Source organism: Callospermophilus lateralis, chromosome 15 (assembly GCF_048772815.1).
Source record: "Callospermophilus lateralis isolate mCalLat2 chromosome 15, mCalLat2.hap1, whole genome shotgun sequence".
In the NCBI taxonomy this organism is placed as follows: Eukaryota; Metazoa; Chordata; class Mammalia; order Rodentia; family Sciuridae; genus Callospermophilus; species Callospermophilus lateralis.
Window position 1 is genome coordinate 93,083,800 of NC_135319.1, and position 19,815 is coordinate 93,103,614.

General features: G+C 53.1%; 1 protein-coding gene across 1 annotated transcript in view; it reads left to right on the top strand.

Annotated features, from left to right (window-relative positions):
* The first annotated feature begins 14,153 nt into the window (after positions 1–14,153).
* Positions 14,154–19,815, top strand: part of Lrrc27 (leucine rich repeat containing 27) — a 40,554-nt gene continuing 34,892 nt past the window's right edge. The window contains exons 1-3 of the mRNA XM_077105430.1: positions 14,154–14,262; positions 15,209–15,466; positions 18,327–18,457. Of these exons, the coding sequence (XP_076961545.1) occupies positions 15,257–15,466; positions 18,327–18,457 (341 nt within the window). The 5' untranslated portion in view covers positions 14,154–14,262; positions 15,209–15,256. The remainder of the gene's footprint in view (positions 14,263–15,208; positions 15,467–18,326; positions 18,458–19,815) is intronic.

The following is a 19,815-nucleotide window of genomic DNA, read 5'->3' on the forward strand; positions in this document are numbered from 1 at the left end:
ATGAAATTGTGAAGGAGGAAAGGAAAGTTCTGGTTTTGCTATCACACCTCGGTTTGCAACATTACCACCAGTGTGAGAGTCCTTTCTTAGCTGAGAATGAAGGCATGTGTATGTGTAGAAAACATCAGCATACACAGGGCACACACATCCTCGGATCAGGCATCCACTGGGGTTCTTCAGATGTTCATCCTCTGAAAAGGGGGACAACTGTATGGGGAGACTGTGGCTGTGATCCGTCCTGAGGTAAGATACCACTCCATCTGTGGACCTGGAACCTCAGAAAACAAGCTGTCTCCTTCCAAGCCGAAAGGGAACAGGAATAAGACACCTTTCCAATCCAAAGGAAGACAGGGAGGAATCCAAGAGCTGCCGTCCTCCTGACCCCTAGGGGAGGGCAGTTTGAACCCAGCAGGAGAGGCTCCACTGAGTTCCAGGCCTGAGGAGAGCCCTGCAGCTCAGCAGTCTCTGGGTCTTCCTCACCCAGGTTCTCCCCTTCTCGTGAAGGGCAGCACACAGGTGCGCCCATGGCCCACTAGCAGTCTGTCAGCACTCCCTCACTTTGCCCTGAGCCTCCCTTTAGGTCCAAGATGGCCACCTTTCTGCTGATTGAGCATTCCCAAAAGCCTGTGAGTCTCCTCCCGGTAACTAGGAGAGTGCTCCACAAATCTTCCTGGATGCCCGTCTCCAAAGCTTCTGCTGAGGGAGCCCAGTGGAGTCAGGAGCCTAGTGGAGTCAGGACTCCAGCCCAGTCCCTTCAGCAAAACATGCACTGGTACACCCTCAGCCTCACGCAGGACAGCGGGACGTGCCTTCCCAGCAGTGAGCTTCCTAATGTCAGCATCCTTTGCAAGGCAAAGAGCCTCCGGGATAATTTAAGTGCTAGCTTAGGTTGCTCAGCAGATCTTCTTTACCTTATCTCCTTCCTCTCACATTTTAAGATGAGCAGCAGGAGAACACCAGCGCATACCTTTAACACCTCTTTACCTGGGAATCTCCTCATCTCTGTAGCCACGTTCCTCAGTTCTGCCGTTCACTGATGGAAGAGTGCAATCCAGTCCAGTCTTCTGCTGCTCTTTTACTGGGAGAATTTTCCTCCAGTTTCTAATAAGGCTCCTCATTCCCACCTGCCCTATCAGAAGCATCTTTCTTGTCCTTATTTCTACTAACCCTCTCTTCCAGGTCTTTCAGCTGATTGGCTACAGCCACCTGGATCATCAACTATCATCCTTTACTTAAAGTTGACTGGTCAGAGATGTTCTTCGCACCTACAAAACACCTTCACAGAAATACCCAGACGAGGGCCTGGGGTTGAGGCTCAGCGGTAGAGCACTCTCCTAGCACGTGCAAGGCCCTGGGTTCAATCCTCAGCACCACATAAAAGATAAATAAATAAAATATTGTGTCCAACTACAACTAAAAAATAAATATTTAAGAAAGAAAAAAGAAATGCCCAGATTAGTGCCTGACTAAGCTATGCCCAGACAAGTGGACACCTAGCACCAATCCCTGCCTGTTAACGGGACCCTTGCAAGGAGGAGCGCCTTGGGGTTCAGATAGGGGCACTTGGGAAACACCGCCGAGGCCAAGGACGTCGCGCCTTCCCGCAGATGCACCTTGTCTCTGAAGGAATCAGCCTTCCTCTGCACACAGCTTTCCAATGACTGTGACTGGGACAGAAGAGTCAAGCAATGCCACTTCTGGACCCACCCCGACCAGCCTCTTCCCTCCAGGCAACGAGAGCATCAGATGGCAGGGCGTAAAGGGGCCTGCATGGAGGAGGACAAGGCTGCTCTGGGAGGGGCAGCCTTCCTACAGAGACAGCACCCCCCCCCATCCGGGAGCAGGAAGGGGGATGGATTCTGGCTGGCAGCACTCAACCAGGGTGCTCAGAATCGCTGTACCGAATCTCACAGTGATTGTGCCAAGTCTTCTCTCCCTCCTGTTGGCCATCTTTACATCTGTATTGAGGTATAATTTACAACTATAAAACCTATCCCTAGTACATCAAAAGAAATTTTGTAAAATATTAAGACCAGAGGATGTGGAAGAGCTCTGTGGCAGGAAGGTACTCATTTGCCTGGGCTTAGGTGGGGATCCCTGGAGGGAGCTGCCTTGGGTCATCTTGGATATCGCCCCAGAGAGCTATGTAGGGGCAAAGTGATCCTGAATCGGTTGGCTACTCCCAGAACAACTCCACATAACCCGCCACCCCAGGCCTAACCAAGCATCCTACTCAGGTTGCCTCCGCAGGAGGCCGTGGTTTGGCTGATCTTGGCTGGGCTTGCCCAGGCTGGATCCAGTTCAGGTGTCTTCTGTGGGTCTCTTCTGTGCAGTCACAAAGGTGCCTATGGACCCTGTAGAAGACATTCAGGACTCGCCCTGCTGGCACTCTATCTGACATCCTCTTGGACAGCTAGGACTCCCTTGGCATCCTATTCAACATTCCAGAGGCCAGTAAGGGCCTGGCCAGCGTCCCATCTGCTAACATCCCCTTGGCAACAACCCATCTGGGCAGAGGTTGAGAACAGCCAGGGACTCAATCATAAATGGCAGATGGAGACACAGCCCTCCCTGAGACTGCTGTGAGAGGGTCTCCAGGTGTAAATAATAATAAAGAGGAGACAGAGACAGGGTGCATAGGCAGGGAAGGTGGCAGATATGGCTCCTTCTCCAAGCAGCCACGTTTATTTATACCAATAGGTTGCATTAGGTCATTAGTACCGTAACCACATTATTATTTAGAGTATCAGTAAAGTTCCTTATTCTGCAGTTACATTTCACGGTTACAATATGCAATGTCAGGAGCTTTGTGCAGTCCTCAAGAAAGTCCATTGTCTGAAGTTACTGTTAGGCGGGCAGCTCCAGGAGCACCAGAGCTTGGTGAAACACTGTAGTTATCTAGAAAAGAAGTTCTTCTATTCCCAGGAGCTACGTGCCTAAGACTAAGGTCGAAGCTGTTAAGACTCTAGCATAGAAATCATTACTACAGCAACCGGGCATCTTAGGCCTTTGCCCAGAAACCTTCCCAGCACCAAGCCTGCCACCGCCCTGAAGCCCTCAGGGACCCCAGTCCCAAACACAGAACCCTACATCAGGGACCCCTCTTGACCACCTTTGTCAAGGCAGCAGCCGCTTGGAGTCCGGCCATGACATCATGTCTTTCTGGTCGGGTCAGGCTTGCTGCCCTGATCCCCTCCCTCCACAGACCAACCCAGTCCACACTGAGGGAGCCAGAGCAGGGGGAGGAGAGAAGCTTAGCCACAGCCCCCCGCCCCCGGCTTCCAGGTGAAGCCCCCTGCGCTGGCAGGGATCCCAGGTGACTCTGAGCAGAGCCTGCAGCTGGGGCTCCACAGACCCGCCTGGACATTCTCCAACGAAATGAAAATATCCTTGGGAGTAAACACATGCAGGACCTTGCGATGCTCTGAGGGGGCTCTCTCTGGAAGGTTCTACCAGGGAGCGCATCCCAAGGCAGGAGGGGTGAGCTGGGCCAGTCATGCTCAGCAGGCACACACGGGGTGGGGTGAGCAGATGACCTCCTACAGATGTTGATGGCCCTGGGGATGCAGCTGTGAAGACAAGGAGTGGGAACAGGCCCACAAGAAGGCAAAGTTGGGGTCCACCACAGGACCAGGTGGGCCAAGAAGACCTGGGGGTCCGGAGCTGCATTCCAGGAGGAAGAACAGCCAGGCCCTGCACAGGGGTGAGAGGCTGGGGCATGACAGAGGTGAAGAGACACAGGGAAGAGGGTCACAGTGCCAGGGCACTCACGGAGCCCAGGGTGCCAGGCAGTGACAACCACTAGCCACTAACCTGCAGCCCTGCACTCGGAGACCTCACAGCCACATGGGCAGGGCTGGACGGAACAGCTCCCAGAGGACAGAAGGTGGCTGGCAGGGCACCTCTGGAGCTGAGAATCAGACCCACGCCTGCAGCTGGGATGGATCCATGTCTGCCGTGGGGTAACCTCGGGCCATGACCACAGTCCACCTGCCCTCCGGGTGCAGCTCTCCTGGTGTATGTGGAGCCCATGCATTCTCATATCTGGGCTGCCCTTTCCTTTTTCTTTTGCATGTTTTAAAAGCAGCCTGAGTTGGGACACCAGATGTTTAGTAGCGATGGATGATTAGGGCAAAGCCCAGCTCTGCCCAGCTCTGTGGCCTTGGCAAGTCCCTTCACCTCTCTGAGCATGAGCCCCTCAGGGGACTCATCAAAGGGCTGCATCGAGTGGGCACCCAAAGGACAGAAAAGTGAGGTTTGGGTGCATCTTGATTTTAGTGAGCTGGCACAAGGCAGGCCTGCCATTTTTTCTCCACATGAAAATTCCTGGTCTCTGACCTTAGGTTTGTCCGGATGATCGATCTCTGCTGATAACAGATCACTACAATGTCACAGGTGCCCTGTGCCAGGCTTTCTGTGTGTCCTCATTTACTCCCCGCCTTACTGTTGCTGCCCCTACTTCCATTTCACCAGTTGGGGTTCAAAGCAGGTGGTCTCGAGGCCATGCTGATGGGATGCCCCAGGTCCTGGCCTAGGGCGCATCTCCCTGGCAGGGCGACTGTGAGTCGCTGCAGCCGGGGCCCAGTTTCCCCAGGCCACCTTCAGTTGTCTTGCGTGGGACCTGGCATGGGCTCCTCGGTGGCGAGGCAGCCCTTTCACCAGCAAACCCTGACTCCAGCGTGGCTGTCCACATTTACTCCTTGGGCACGTGCTAGATTCAGAGATCTTCAGGGTCCAGGGTTGGCAGGGGTGTGTCTTCCAGGGAGAATGCTGGGTGGGTGGGGATTGTGCAGAGCACAGTTCAACCTGGGCTGGTGGCCCCTGCCAGGCAACCACAGGGAGCAGCTGCCTCTGTGCCCACCCAGCAGCTGAAGCACTCAGAACTGACCAAGCCACACCCACAGGCATTGTCCTCTCAGGAGGAGCCACTCCCACTTTAAGTCAAACCTCAGTGCAGAATGCCCCAGGCTTGTCAAGGGTGACAACCATGTGACAGGAGCATTTTGGGAGAAGAGTCCTCCTCCTCCTGGCCTCCAGTCCTGCCATTGCTTCTGAGGCAGTTCTGCACAAATGCTCCTGACACCTTTAGACAAAGGGCCACGGGACTTCCTGTCTCTTCTAGAGAACCGAGTTCTCAACCCTCTCTTCAAGATGGGCTTCCTGTCTCCGGAGCTGTCTTATCACCTCTGCAGCCACAACCGAGGCCTTTTCTGGGTGTGGAGGAGGTACCCTGGCTGGGGAAGCCACCTGCCACTGCTGGGGTCCCTTGTGGGAAGCTTAGGTCTATCCAACTGGGATACTTCTCCAGAGAAGAAAACCACCCTGCCTCTAGGGTCAAGGGCCATTCCAGAGGACTGGTCATTTGTGTGCCCAGGCTCAGCCCAGCATCCGCCCCCCTGGGAAGCTGCCCATGAGACCAGTGAGACGCTCCACTCAGCACCTGCCCAGCACAGAGTCCCTGCAGAGGCAGAGCTATGGGGACAAGGCCTTCACAGCACTGCTGTGCCGCTCCAGCCTGGCCTGGTGGGCTCTGTGGACATCTGCCTGGCCAGGGGCCCATGGATGCCCCTGCTCTTGGTTGAGTTTCCCAAATATTGTGAGCTTTGCTGGTTCCGTGGTTCTGAAAAGGGTCCCCATGGAGAGATATCTCTTCTGTTAAAAACTTGCTGTGGGGGGAGGACCCCAGGCCTGTCCTCTGCATGGCTGAGCCGAGGAGGAGGTGGGCTGCCCTCCTCTGCCGGCCTACCAGCATGACCTCCCTCGCCCTCAGTCCCTTCCATCAACGTCAGGGTAGTGCCCCGACTTGCTAGCCTAGTGGAGAGGACTGCTGGATGCCAGGTCCTGGCTCCTCCCCACTCGCACTGGAGCCACGATGCCTGGAGGGGCAGCCTGGAGCCAGGCATGAGGCCACAGGTGTCCCACGGGCGTGCAGCGAGTGCTCCCTGCTGGGTGCACTGCCTTCTTCTGTCACGTAACAGTGGGCGCACGAGAAGGGCCCGCCTGAGGTGGCCCCCTAACCTGCTGTGTCCTGGGCTCCACCACTGTCCCCCGTCTCCCTGGCTGAGTGACCACCCATCCCCTGACCCTCCGGCTGCCACCATAAGTACCATGGACCCAGTGGCTTGAACACCACCATCTTGTTTCCTCGGGATCCCAGAGGCTGAGGGCATGGCCCAGGGGTGGCAGGGTCCTGCCTGAGGCTGCTCCTGGGCCTGTGGAGGGTGCGTTCTCTGTTCTTCACTCAGTGGGCGTCACTGCCCCAATGTCCCCTTCTTAGGAGGAGTCCAGTGCTCTGGGATTAGGGGCCAACTGTGTGGACCACATTTTACTTTATGACCTTTTTAATGGCCGTTTTCAAATACAGTCAGACAGAGAAGCTCTGGGACTTCAACACAGGGACAGACTGTCCCTGGCCAAGTTCCCCAGGCCCCCTGATCCCTGTTGGACTCGGTCTCTACCTGGGCCCATAAAGACTGGAACAACATGCTCCTAGCAGCCACAGCTACGTGCCCAGCCTGCCTGGGACCCCAAGGCTGCCGAGGGGGCTTCCCATTTGTCCCTGCAACACCTGCAGACAAGGCCCTGGCTCCCAACTCTGTGGTGGCAGGAGCCTAATGTCCATGAGGGCCAGTGAACAACCCAGCCCAGCCTCATGTGGACCAAGCCCTTTTCCCTTTTTTGACAGTTTTTCTTTTCTTATTTTTGGTACTGGGGATTGAACTCAGAGGCACTTGGCCACGGAGCCACATCCCCAGCCCTATTTTGTATTTTATTTAGAGACAGAGTTCCACTGAGTTGCTTAGTGCCTTGCTTTTGCTGAGGCTGACTTTGAAGTTGTGATCCTCCTGCCTCAGCCTCCCGAGCCTCTGGGATTAGAGGCGTGGGCCACCGCTCAGCATCTTTGAGAGTTTTTAATTACCTGACCCCCCTGAGCTCAGCTTGTCTGCCCCCACCCCTTCACTCCTTTGCAGCCCTCTCCCTGCAAATCCAAGCTGAGTTCATGCTGGACTCTTCCTTACTGCAACAGAAACCACAGATTGACCCTGTACTGACCGCTCTAACCATGCCTGGCCTTGCTCACCTTTGACAGCATGAATATGGGCACACAGCTCAGCCTGTCACACCCACCTGTGCACCCGCTCATCTCTTGCCTTCCCTCTCCTCAGCCTCGGGGTGTCTCCTTGATGCTTTTTTCTTCTTTATTTTTATTTAGTGTGGTCCTGGGGATGGAACCTGGGGCCTTGCATGTGGTAGGCAAGGGCTCTACCACGGAACCACATGTCCTGCCCAATTTTTTCATTTTAGAATTTTACAGTCACACTTGCAATCTGTCATTTAATTCTGCTTGCCTTTAAACATCACCAAGATGGAGAGGTCTCTTACAACCCGTCTTACTCTGCTGGTGCTATTTCTAAGATCCCTTCCAGACTGTCACTGCTCGTCACCGTAGGCTGTGAGAGGTGCCATCTTCTGGCTGCGTGCAGTTTACTTGCCCTTCCTCTTGTCCTAGCCCTTGCAGTTTGGTTTGGTTTTGGTTTTTACCAAAGTGCACAGCCTTGCTGTGGACACTTTTGCACCCGTGCGCTAGTACATATCCCCCGGCCTCTCTAGAAAAGTTCAGCCGCCCAGTGGGGTCATCACCCCACACAGGAGTTCCCACGGACCCCCCTTTCCAGCAGAGGGACTGCGGACTCACAGACACATGGGGATCATCAGCCTTCTTGTTTTGACAAAAGAATGTAAGCTGATGTCCCACTTTGGATAAAGTCAGATTTTCCTGGTAGCTGTAAAGTAGAGCATCTATTTGTGTATTTATTGGTTATTTCTTTATTTTCCTATTATGAGATTTTGGTTCGTATTTAAACATATCTGTTATTTGATCATGTTGTAATGATTATAGGAGTTCTTTATATAATATTCTTTACTGGATTATATGTTCTGGATGTTAATCTTCATTGGATATAAGAACTGCCAATACCTGCTCTTGTTCTGGGCTGCCCTCTTCTTAGGTGAACAGGAGTACTTCTAGTGCAGTGATTTACCATTTGTGTTTTTATGATCATTGCTTGTATATCTTGTTAAAAAATTGTTTCTTACCCTAAGAACAAAATAAAAATTTCCCACCTTTTACTCACCAAGAATATTTACAGAATAAGCTCTCATGTTGATGCATAACGTGTCTAGTATTAGACCAGGATGCAAAGAAAAGACCACTGACTCCAATTAAAACAAATTAAAGCAAGCTTATTATTTCGACGGACTGGCTGGGCTGCCTCTCCCAACAAAGACCGTGGGAACAAGACAGCATTGCATGTTTCTTGCAGCCCAGCTTTAGAGCCCAGAAAGTTACACAAAGGGGGGTTACAGATAACAAAACTCTGAGGAACATAAAGCTCATGATATATCATCTTTCATACATTTGACTCAATTGGGTTATGAACTCCCATTTTTACCCCAAATACAAATTGCAGAATCACATCAGTTACACACTCACATTTTTACATAATGGCATATTAGTGACTGTTGTATTCTCCTACATTTCCTATCCCCTACTATCAACCCTCCCCTCCCCTCCCATCTTCCCTCTCTACCTCATCTGCTGTTGTTCAATTCTCTCCCTTGTCCTCCCCCTCTTTCCCCTCACAACCTCGTCTATGTATTTTTGTGTAACATTGAGGGTCTCCTACCACTTCCATATGCTTTCCCTTCTCTCTCCCTTTCTCTCCCCCCACTCGTCTTTGTTTAATGTTAATCTTTTCCTCATGCTCTTCCCCCCTGTTCTGTTCTTAGTTGCTCTCTATATCAAAGAAGACATTTGGCATTTGTTTTTTAAGGATTGGCTAGCTTCGCTTAGCATAATCGGCTCTAATGCCATCCATTTCCCTGCAAATTCTATGATTTTGTCATTTTTAGTGCTGCGTAGTACTCCATTGTGTATAGATGCCACATTTTTTTTATCCATTCATCTATTGAAGGGCATCTAGGTTGGTTCCACAGTCTAGCTATTGTGAATTGTGCCGCTATGATCATTGATGTGGCAATATCCCTATAGTACGCTCTTTTAAGATCCTCAGGGAATAGTCCGAGGAGGGCGATAGCTGGGTCAAATAGTGGATCCATTCCCAGCTTTCCCAGGTATCTCCATACTGCTTTCCAAATTGGCCTTACCAATTTGTAGTCCCACCAGCAGTGTACAAGTATACCCTTTTCCCCACATCCTCGCCAACACTTATTGTTGTTTGACTTCATAATGGCTGCCAATCTTACTGGAGTGAGATGGTATCTTAGGGTGGTTTTGATTTGCATTTCTCTACTAGAGATGGTGAGCATTTTTTCATGTACTTGTTGATTGATCGTATGTCCTCCTCTGTGAAGTGTCTGTTCAGGTCCTTGGCCCATTTGTTGATTGGGTTATTTGTTATTTTTGCTGGCCCCGACATCAGAATTTATGAAGGTCATTAGAGCCTCAGAGAGGGTCGTTATCTGGCCAGGGAAGGCCAAGATTCATGAGGTGTCACTAAAGTTTCAGAGAGGGCTGCTGTCTGGTCAGGCATGGGTGAGTTCAAGGCACGGGCAGGCATTCCAAGTTAGTTCAAAATTCGCAGTAATTTATAGTCAAGCCGAAATTAGCTTTTCATGTCTTTGTGGTGAGATGGCTCCCAACGTTAAGAGGGAATCAGACTGCGTCTGTCATCTGGAAGAGACTGCAGGCCACTGATGTGTACCTCAAAGGACTCACAGAGGGAATCCCCCTGTGTCACCAGGGGCAGGAGGCAGAGAACTGCCATCAGAGAAGCCCTGGGGATTCTACACGCCAGCAGGCAGGGAGGGGCCCAGCGGCTGCGAAAGCCCTTCTGCCTGGTATGCAGGGACCTCTGAGCCTCTCTCTAGAGTCCTGGAGGTGGCTCCCAGAGCACCTGCACGACCCAGCCCTGCTGTCCTTGGCTCAGGGGCCAGTGGGGCTGTGCATCCCTCTCTTGAACACAATCAGTCACCAAATCCCAAAGAGCATTCTTAGGAATCAGTGGACCAGTCGTGTAGTTCTGGCTATAAAATGTCGTCCCTCTAAAGCACAGAGGCCAGGCAGAAGGCACACCCCTTTCCCAGCTCAAGGGCTACTCCAGTCCAGCTGGCCACCCATTCCTTCTGGGGACTAGGGTTCTTTATTTCCTTCCATTTGCCCCTCCTGAACTAATAACTTTTCCAACTGCTTCACTCTGGTTATGTTTGGACCTTAAATGTCCCCCAGAAACCTGGGCTACAGAGCTGGTTCCTAGCTGTGGTGGGAAGCAGTCAGCCTCTAGAGGTGGGGCCCGGAGGGAGGAAGTCAGGTCGCAGAGGGATCCCCTGCAGGGATTTTGGGATCCCCGCAACTTCCTCTCTCCTTTCGCTTCCTGGCCACCATGAGAAACAGCTCCCCTGGCCAGGTGGCCCTGCTGTGATGTGCTGTCTCCATGCAGGACCGTGGGCTGCAGCCTGAATCTGTGAGCCAAACCCATCTTTCCTGCTTTCCAAGTCTGTGTCCAGTGATGGAAAGCTAAACCAACACCGTCTCATTGATCCTTCTGGAACTTTTCTTACCCTTACCATGGACTCCACGGGTCATTTCCCACCTGTCAGCTCCTCCTAGCTTAAATGTGTCTAAGTCCAGACCTGACTCAGGTGGGAGGGTGGCCTGTTGGGGCACCTGTGCTGGGTTGCTTGGTTTCCTGTGGTGCAGGTGGGGCAGGGCCTCAGGTTGGCGCAGACTTCTTCCTGTTGTCCCCACAGTAGGCCCACACTACCGTCTCAGGCCTTGCCTCCACTGCCACTGACCAGGGCAGCTCCTGGGACAAAAGGAGCTCCTTTCCACAAAATAACTGCTCCAAAGGCTCCATGTTCTAACCCCTCACACTGTGACTGTCAGGTCTCGTGGCAGAAGGCACTCTGTTCATGTGATTAAGCCAAAGTTGCCGGGAAGGAAAGAGAGGGCAAAGGAAATGAAGGCACGTGGACTTGGCACATGGACATGGCACAGGGCGGGGTGAGAGCGGAGCTACCCGGTCTTCTCCCAGTCTCCAGGCAGACGGGGACCAAGATCCAGGTGAATGAAGAGGCACCTTGCCAAGTGAGCTCACTCTTGGGCCCATTGGAAGGATTTGCACAGTGTTACCACACTCCTGGGAAGCTTCACCCAGGACACCAAAGCTGCAGCTCCTCTGGCCTTCATACTCCGCCCACTTCCTGCTTCCTGAAACCACGAGTCTGTGCTGAGTCTGAGAGGATGGAAGGACAGGCGCCTTTCCACTGGGGTCCTGGCTCTTTCTGAAGGAGGAGACAAGGTGTCCCAGCTGTCCTTCTGTGCCATATTGGTCACTGTGAGCACAGCAGAGCTGTTTGGGGGGCTCTGACCATCTTCCAAAGAATATTTTCAGGACACACTGAAATCTTTGAAACTTATCTAGAGATGCTTATTGTCCTTATGTTCAATTTTCTGTAAAGTAGATTGCAAGTTGTTTTTTAATTAGTTGCTCTTTTTTTGATGTAGAAGAGTATTAATTGTTGGGGAAATACCAAGCATGACTACAGTAGTTTCCTAAGAGAGGTGAAGTGAGAACAGCACAGGTGAGTGAGACCCTTCTTCTCCACGGGGGGCAGCATAAGAAGCCACGCTCAGGGGCCTTTCCCTGGTCCCTCACCCATACAGACAATAGATACTTGTTAAAAACAAACAAACGAACAAAACCCCCCCAAAACAGCAACACTTCCACCAAAAGTGAACTAGAATCATAAAACAGAGGGAGGCCCAAAGGCCTTCAGGGCTCTGCAAATACAGGCAAAGGTGCCAGGGCCGCTGTTCCTCAGGAGGGATGAGATCAAGTGCTCCAGGAGGAGCTGGCAACAGCCAGGAACTCTGCTCAGAACTAGGCTGGAAAGGAAGCCAAGAAAAAGCAACCTCGGCGCAGTTGCCTGAGGATCAAGCAGAGAAGGCCCTCAGCCTAGCCCAGGGCCATGGGTGGGGCATGAGTCCCTGCAGCCAGGCTGAGCATCCATCTGACCCTTCAGGGCACCTGTAGGACCAGGCACACAGCCAGGAGCACCCAGCAGGGAGACAATGCCAAGCCCTGCCTGCCCTGCAGGCCTGCATTCCAGTCGCAGTGCTGAGGGGTAGGTAACAGGGCCAGTGGCCAGCAGATGAAATAAGCACAAGGCATCAGAGTTAGGGATGAGTATGTTCAGGAATCTCATGGTGGATAAAGAAAGAAAACATGAACCAAAATTGAAAAGAGATTATAAAATAAAACTGGAGGAGACAAAATAAAAACAAAAAAGAAAATTAGAACTGCAAAATAAGGTCACTAAAAAAAACAAATCAAAACCCCAAAACCTCAGTAGATGAAACAAAGTCTGACTGGACACCAGAAGGGATGTTTAGTGGACAGTCCACCCAGAGCACTCAGATAAGCTTGAGCAAGGTGGCTCTGAGACATGGAGAACAGAGAGGTGTCCACCAACTTGAGAATCAAGGTCAGGGTGCATAGATGCCATGACAGGAAGGCCGAGAAGGGACCAGAATTGAGAGCATGGATTCAGAAGGGTCATATCAAGTGCTAAGCAGCATCAAATGAATTTGTGCTCAGAAACACTGTAATGAAATTCCAGAATAGGACACAGCAAGGGAAGGCAGATTCAATTACGTGCAGGGAGCAGCAGCCAGGGACTAATGTCTTAAACATTATGATAGACGGTAGCTGTCAAACAAGAAACTCTGCACCAGCTAAACAATCACTTAAGAATTAGATCAAAATGAGGACTTGGTACATTCACAGACTTAGAACACCCACATCACATGTCAAAAGAAGGACCAAAGGTGGCATTGCAACTGGAGAAAATGTGAGGACAGAAAATGGCAAAATATTTCCACCTATAACTAATCATTGATTACAAAATGCCAAGTAGTATTCTGTACCATGCCCGTGGGCTCCTGGGTCGACTACCTGGAGCCTGCCCACTTAACTGCAGGAGCCAAATATCTGAAAAGTGCCTGTTGGCACAAACTTTGCAAACCTGTAACCAAAATATTCAGGGGTATACAACTGCTAGTATCTCTGCAATGTACACGGGGTGTGGGGAGGAGTGCTGGTAACAGTCAGTTGATCAGTCAGTTTGGTACACACATTCACTGGGTCCCTACGTCCCCAGTTTAGTACTCTCTTGCATGCCAGTGGACATTGTCTCCTGCTCTGCTTTCCATTCCACAAGTGTCCCTTCAGTTCCGAGTGTTTGGAAGCTGTGTTACTGTCCTGCAGTCCTGGAATTCCCCTCGGCTTCCTTCCGGCAGGCCAGGATCACCTTTGCTTCCACCACCTTACACACGCTGAACCATTGCTCTGAGCATGTTTGCGCGCTGGTCTCAGTATTCGGGCCACTGGTCAATCTCTTTTCGGTGACCTTCCTGGGACCTGACCATGTGCTCACACTGCTCTGGGTATGACACAGAGCATATGAAGAGCTGTGGGACTTACTTAAGATCTCCGTTGATGTTCCCTTCTTCCTGTGTCCAGGACCATCTCCGTGCCATTGGGATCTGACTGGATCAGCAAGTGGCCTCAGAACATCAACTGAAGCTGTGGTCACTGGTCTCTTGACAGCCTCGCTCAGTAGTAGAGCCTTCTGACGTCCCTGCCAGTTAGGTGGTTGCTCATGCAGGAAAAGTGACCCCTACAGCCATGCTCGGCCTGATGGAATTACCTTTGTTTTTGTGTGTTCAACCTCTCCAGTTTCCACGGGCGGCGTCCGGAAGGCCTCACCTGCCGTCACAGCAGAAGCCCGGCCACCGTCCGCAAAGCTGCCAACTCGCTGGGGCTCCTGTGGCTGACCCGCTGGCCCTGGACCGGCCCCCCCTCGCCGCGCTGCCCCCACGCCCTTGCCCTACCCTTCCCTCCCGAGCCCCGCCCCCGCCCACCCCTCCTCCTGAGCCCCGCCCACTCCTGCCCCGTTCCGCCCACCTCTGCCCCGCCCACCCCTCCTCCCGAGCCCCGCCCCCGCCCACCCCTGCCCCGCCCCGCCCACTCCTGCCCCGCCCTCTCCATCGCCCCGCACCGCCCTGTGGAAGACACGGCGCGCGCAAGCGCAATATAGCGCCCTCTGCGGCTCGGCGCCCGCAGGCACCCCGTAGCGCGGCGTCTCCAGGGCGACCGCGGGCCCCAGCCGCCTCCATTGTTGGCGGCGCCCCCTACTCTCAGCGGCCGGGCTGCGGGCGTGCAGCAGAAGGGTCCGCAGGTAGGGCGGGCGCGAGGCGGGCGGGGCTGCAGGACGGGCGGGGCGGGGCGGAGGTCAGGGGACTCCAGACACAGGCGGGAGAAGGCGGGGCCGTCCGCTGCGGGGCGGCCGCGGGGCGGCTGCGGGGCGTGGTGTGCCTGAAGGGCGGAGCTGCAGGGGTGGTGCGCTTGCGGGGCGGGGCTGCGGGGCGTGGTGCGCTTGCGGGGCGGGGCTGTGCAGCACCGAGTGCCTGCGGGGCGGGGCTGCGGGGCGGGGCTGCGGGGCGTGGTGTGCCTGCAGGACGTGGCTGTGGGAGGTGGTGTGCCTGAGGGGCCGCGCGGGGCTTCTGGGCGGACTTGGCGGGGTTGTGCCGGCAGCGTGGCCTTCCGCAGGGGCTTCGGATAAGGCTGCGCCAGGCCCTGGTCTCCTTTCCTGCAGAGACCGCTTGGGCTGGGAACCTGAGACAATTCTCCATCAGGCCAAATGGGGAAAATAGACGGGGCCATCCTTGCATATTTCAGTTGGGGTGTGGACGTTTTCCCTGTTGGGTCTGTAGCGGGCTGAGGCCTGCCCTTCTCTGCTAATCACCAGCCACCTACTGTGCAAAGGCCAGGACGTCCTGGGGAGCTCCTGTTTACCTTCATGCAGACCTGGCTCCCCATTATCTGCGCGCTCTTGGGGCGGCTCCTTCACCCCTCCCCTTCCCTAAATGGGGGTGAAATGAACACGTATCAGTAACTGGGTCGTCCATTAGATATGCATGTAAGACCCATAAGCATTACAGAGTTGATTATCAATGCTGGACAAAGTGGAGCTGTGCCTCACCGCTGAGATTTGGGTGGGCAACAGTTCTTAAACTTGGTGTGGAGCAAAGGTATTGCTGGACAATGAAGATCCAAGGTTCTAATTTCACATTCTGTGTCAGTGTGATTGGTTGTTGCTGGGTCTCCCCTGCCTGTGTTTGCAGGTGACTCCAGACCAAGGAGGATGAGCCGTGGCCCCTGGAGGGCTACAGATGGAGGGAAGCTGCACCTGTGGGGCTCCCGCTGGGGCTGCTGAGGATGCAGAGGAGGGTGCTAATGGAGTCAGTGGTTTGCCTGCCTCCCCTTCCAGAGATGTTCATAGGATTATTGAGGGAATCATCTTTTCTCCCGCACCAAGTTTGGACTTGAGTCAAAGTGGTCTGCATCACATGGGAGAAGTCTTCAAAATCCCCAACCTTCAAGTAAGTGGCAGTTCCTTGGGATGTTGTCACACAGGTGCTGTGCAGATAAGTGGAGCACCCAGCCCTGCGCTTGCTTGCTAAGCATCTTGCTCTTTGGAGAATATTCTAGAAAAAGGCAGAGAAGGGTTAATTGGGCTTTCATATTGCTGATCACAACAAAGAGAAATCGAGATATGGGCCTTGGCAAGGGCAGTGGTGCATCTGCTGACAAGCGGGAGCCCATCCTGCAGGCCATCGCTCTCCACCAAGGCCCATGGGAGAGGCAAGCATCAGACATCTTGGGTCTCTTATTTAAAAAGCAAACTCCTCCAAAAACCTGAGCAGTGGAACAGCAGTTAACCCGGTTTCTCCCACTGCTTTCCCTGTGGCTGATGTGGCAGCCATGGCCTCCGTGCTGGGCGCCTCCTGAGGGCAGTGCCTGGGAGTGCTACTGGAGCACTGCCTTATAGTACCACCTTGATGCAGACCTTGCTGCCCTCCAGCAGCGCCAGCCCCGCTGGGGTCGGAGTCACGGAGGGTTCTTGACTCATTTGACTTCATCTGGAGTCTGGGGTCATGGTGAAGTGCAGCCATGATGTAAGACATAAGACAGTGTGTGGAACACCTGTGAGGTCAGTTGACTTGCCCAGCAGTTTCAGAAGCTGCACTGGGCATTCTAGGGGGCGCTTGCTGAAGCCTGCCTGCCAGTTTGTGTTTACCTGTTTGCTGCCAGGGCCGGCGCTGCTCTTGCTGTTCTTTATCAGCACTGACCTCTGAGGGCTTTGCAGCACCGGGACCCACCTCATCCTGTGATGGGCTCCTGTGTGTGTCACTTGTGATGCAGCAGATGTCGAGCCCTGAGGTTCCCATTGACTCTGTGCCTACAGGAGAGGAGGAAATTCCAAGTCCTTCAGCTTTAATAGAGAAGCGTCACAACTGTTTCCTTTTCGTAAGATAGATGAATTTTATTGCCATGCCAACAAATCAGTAAGTGAGGTGACCACTCACAGTTGCAGGCTCTTGGGGTTATAGGCCACATTTTGTAGCTATAGAGCAATCCTTGGAATTGTAGGTCACACTTCCAGAGATACTGGTACTCGGGGACATGTAAAGAGTGCTCCACCTTCACACTCCCAGGACCTTGAGGCAGGGAGAGGCCACTCACTCTTCCACCCCACCAGCTTCACGTGGGGTAGTGCCTGCATTTCCGGGGGTGCTGGGAAGGATCCTCTTACTGGCCTTCAGGAGGACCTGTGGTTTCGAAGCTGAACACTAGAATTGGCTGGTACCAACAGGGCAAGCACAGACTGGAAGGGTTAATACTCTGCTCCAGCAGCTGACCTGGGAGGGTCCTGCATGGAGGCCTGTGTACATGCACAGCTGATCTGGAGGCACATACTGTGCACTGATGGCCATACTGCTTTCCGGAGAGCGTGCCAGCTGCCAGCAGGCAGGGACAGGGGTTTTCTAATAGGCATATGATTTTCAATGCATTTATAAGGAGCGTGACTTTTCTAGTCAGTGTCTCACAGAGGCCTGTAAATGGTTTGGATTTGGGGGCTTGTGGAGCTGTGGTATACAAGGAATTGCCTGATTGCTCACTGAGTAGCAGTGTAGTGGTAAAAGGCCAAGGATCACAGGCACTCCCTGATTGGGGCACACCCTGTGAGGTGGGGCCCAGCAGCTGTGGCGAGGACACTGGAACACAAGAGGTTTCAGAACCTGGTCAAGGCCACACAGCTGGTAGGTTTCACGACCTAGCTTTGAGCCCAGTCATCTGGCTTCAAGGTCATGCTCTGAGCATCCGTCTCTGCCTCCTCAGTACGCCTAGGTACAGGAGGGGATGGGTGTAATAATGCTAATTGCATGATGTTAAAAATTCCTTTCATCTGGTCATTCTATGATTGTGCAATTACAGACACCTTATTCCCCCCTTGTCCAGAAATATTAAGTAGAAAATTTGAGGAATAAATAACTCATAAGTTTTAATGACTTTTATGAACTGTACAGTATGGCTAGATGGTTCTGTTATTTCTCTCTCTCTCTTTCTTGTAGTTGTAGATGGACAGATTGCCTTTGTTTTGATTATTCTTATGGGTGCTGAGGATCGAACCTGTGCCTCACACGTGCCAGGCAAGCGCTCTCACTGGGCCACAGCCCAGCCCTGCTGTTGCTCTTGGTTGTGGCCCTCTTACATGCCTCTCCATGAGTCCCACCTTACCTGAGGTGTGTGCGTACTGGGGGATGCACGCAGCACATATGCAGTACTTTTCGTTGGTTTCAGCCTCCCTGTGGATAGGTGGGGACAGTTGTGTGTAGGTTGTAGGTATACAAGCAGTCTTGCTGCCACCTGGTCTTATCCATGATGGTGACTTGGATGTTTCTGAGCTGATGTGCCACACTGTTCTGAAATGGCTTCTGAAGGGACTTCTGTCCATCCATCTATCATAAATAGTGCCATGGAAGACCCCTCTGCCTCTGTCCAGCAGCTTTCCCTTAGCCGTGAACTTGGGTGGATCCCCAGGACCCGCTCGTCAAGGGAACAGTTCCCGGGGCTACCCAGAGCCATGACGCTGAGTGTGGAGCACAGGAGGGAGGAAATGGTCTGTGAAGTCCTGGGTGAGTTTGGTGTCAAAAGGTACTTCATTGAGAAAGCAAGGTACTTGGCATGGCACACAGAAGTCACTCTCAGCTCTGAAAAGAACTCTGCTCTGATTCTGGGTCAGCTGTTCAAATTCTATAAGGGTAAAACGTCTTGTTACTTTTTAATGTGCCACACATGGTAGTTAGTATACTGTCTTTCTGAAAATGCTTTCTTGAATAAACCATGTTTCGAAATTGGGTTGGTTAATGAGACATTTTCTGTTCTTTTCTGTGCAAGCAATTACATCTTCAGAGGAATGCCCTCTGCATGATTCCTAGAGATTTCTTCCAGCTGCTGCCAAACCTGACTTGGCTCGACCTCCGGTACAACAGAATCAAGGCGCTTCCCTCTGGGATTGGCTCTCACAAGTGAGTCAGAGTTCCTGTTGCCATCTCTTTAAGCTGCATCAGTGCCTGCTCTCCTGCAGCTTGGTTTCTGTTGCTCATGGGGTTACTTTAGAATGGAGGTGTTAGATAATTTTAGAGCCAGTCGGAGGTGTGCTGTCCAAATGCGCCACACTCTCCTAGCTGTGACTGTGACGGCATGGAGGCCAGTGTGCAAATCAGAGCTGGGGGCGTAGTAAGGTCTGGAGCATCACTGAGCTTGGAGCCTACAAGGTGGGATCTGGAGTGTCCCCCAGAGGCTCCTGTGTTGAGGCTTGGTCCCAGGCAGCAATGTCCAGAGGCAGGGCTTTGGGGAGGTAATTGAACCCTGCAGGCTGACCTCGTCAGTGGACCAACCCATTGATGGGGCATGGCTGAATGGACACTGGGAGGTGGTAGACACTGTAGGAGGTGGGACCTCGTTGCAGGAAGTGGGCCAGTGGGGGTGTCCCTGGGAGAGTGTCTCCGGTCCCCTGCCCCTTCCTCCCTCTCTGCTTCTTGGATGCCAGGAGTGGAGCCCTTTTCTCCACACGCCCTGCCATCACCACAGGCCGAAAAGCAATGTGGCAGCCGACTTGGCCCTAAGCCTTTGAAACTGTGAGCCCAAATGCTCCTTTAAGTTGTTCTCCTCCTGTATTCATCCCACAGTGGGGAGCCAGCCAACAGAGCTCATGTCTTCAACTCTCGGATTCATTTAGGGAGAGCTGGGAAGTCCCAGGAGGGGTGAGTGGAGAGGGAGCAGTGGGACTTGGCCTGAGTCACACCATGAGGGGAGGCTGCAGGGACGAGAGTGGAAGCAGGGCGATGGCTGGAAGGCCACTGCAGCCGTCCATGCCAGAGGCAGCACCTGGCCGAGCCTCGGGTGGGGTGGAGGTGGGGCTGGAGAGGAAGTGTCGTGTCCTCCCGACTGAAACACCCAGGATCACTCCAGGGGAACTGGGCTGCGTGAAATGTCCACACAAGAGACAGACTTTTTTCTTTGAGTTCGTGTGACAGCTCCTCTGACCTTAAGGGTCTGCAGAAAGAGAGAGAGCGAGCACGTGCTGAACCCTTTATTGAGGAGAAGCCATTCAAATGAGGCAGGGGTCAGGTTTCAGGGGGCTGAGTCTTGCTTCCCGATGTCTGCTGTCAGCAGGTTGACTGACAGCTAGGAAGGTCATGCCCAAAGGCAGAGCAAGAGAAGGGGACACACAAAGGGCATTTCCAGGGAACCTTCTGTCCCAAGCAGGGCAAAGGGGTAACACCACAAAGGAACAGGTGAAGGTGGTTCAGTCCATGGGGCGACCGGCCTACGTCTGAAGGCGTGTCCTCAAACTTCCAGGACTGGAGCAATGTCCAGGTCA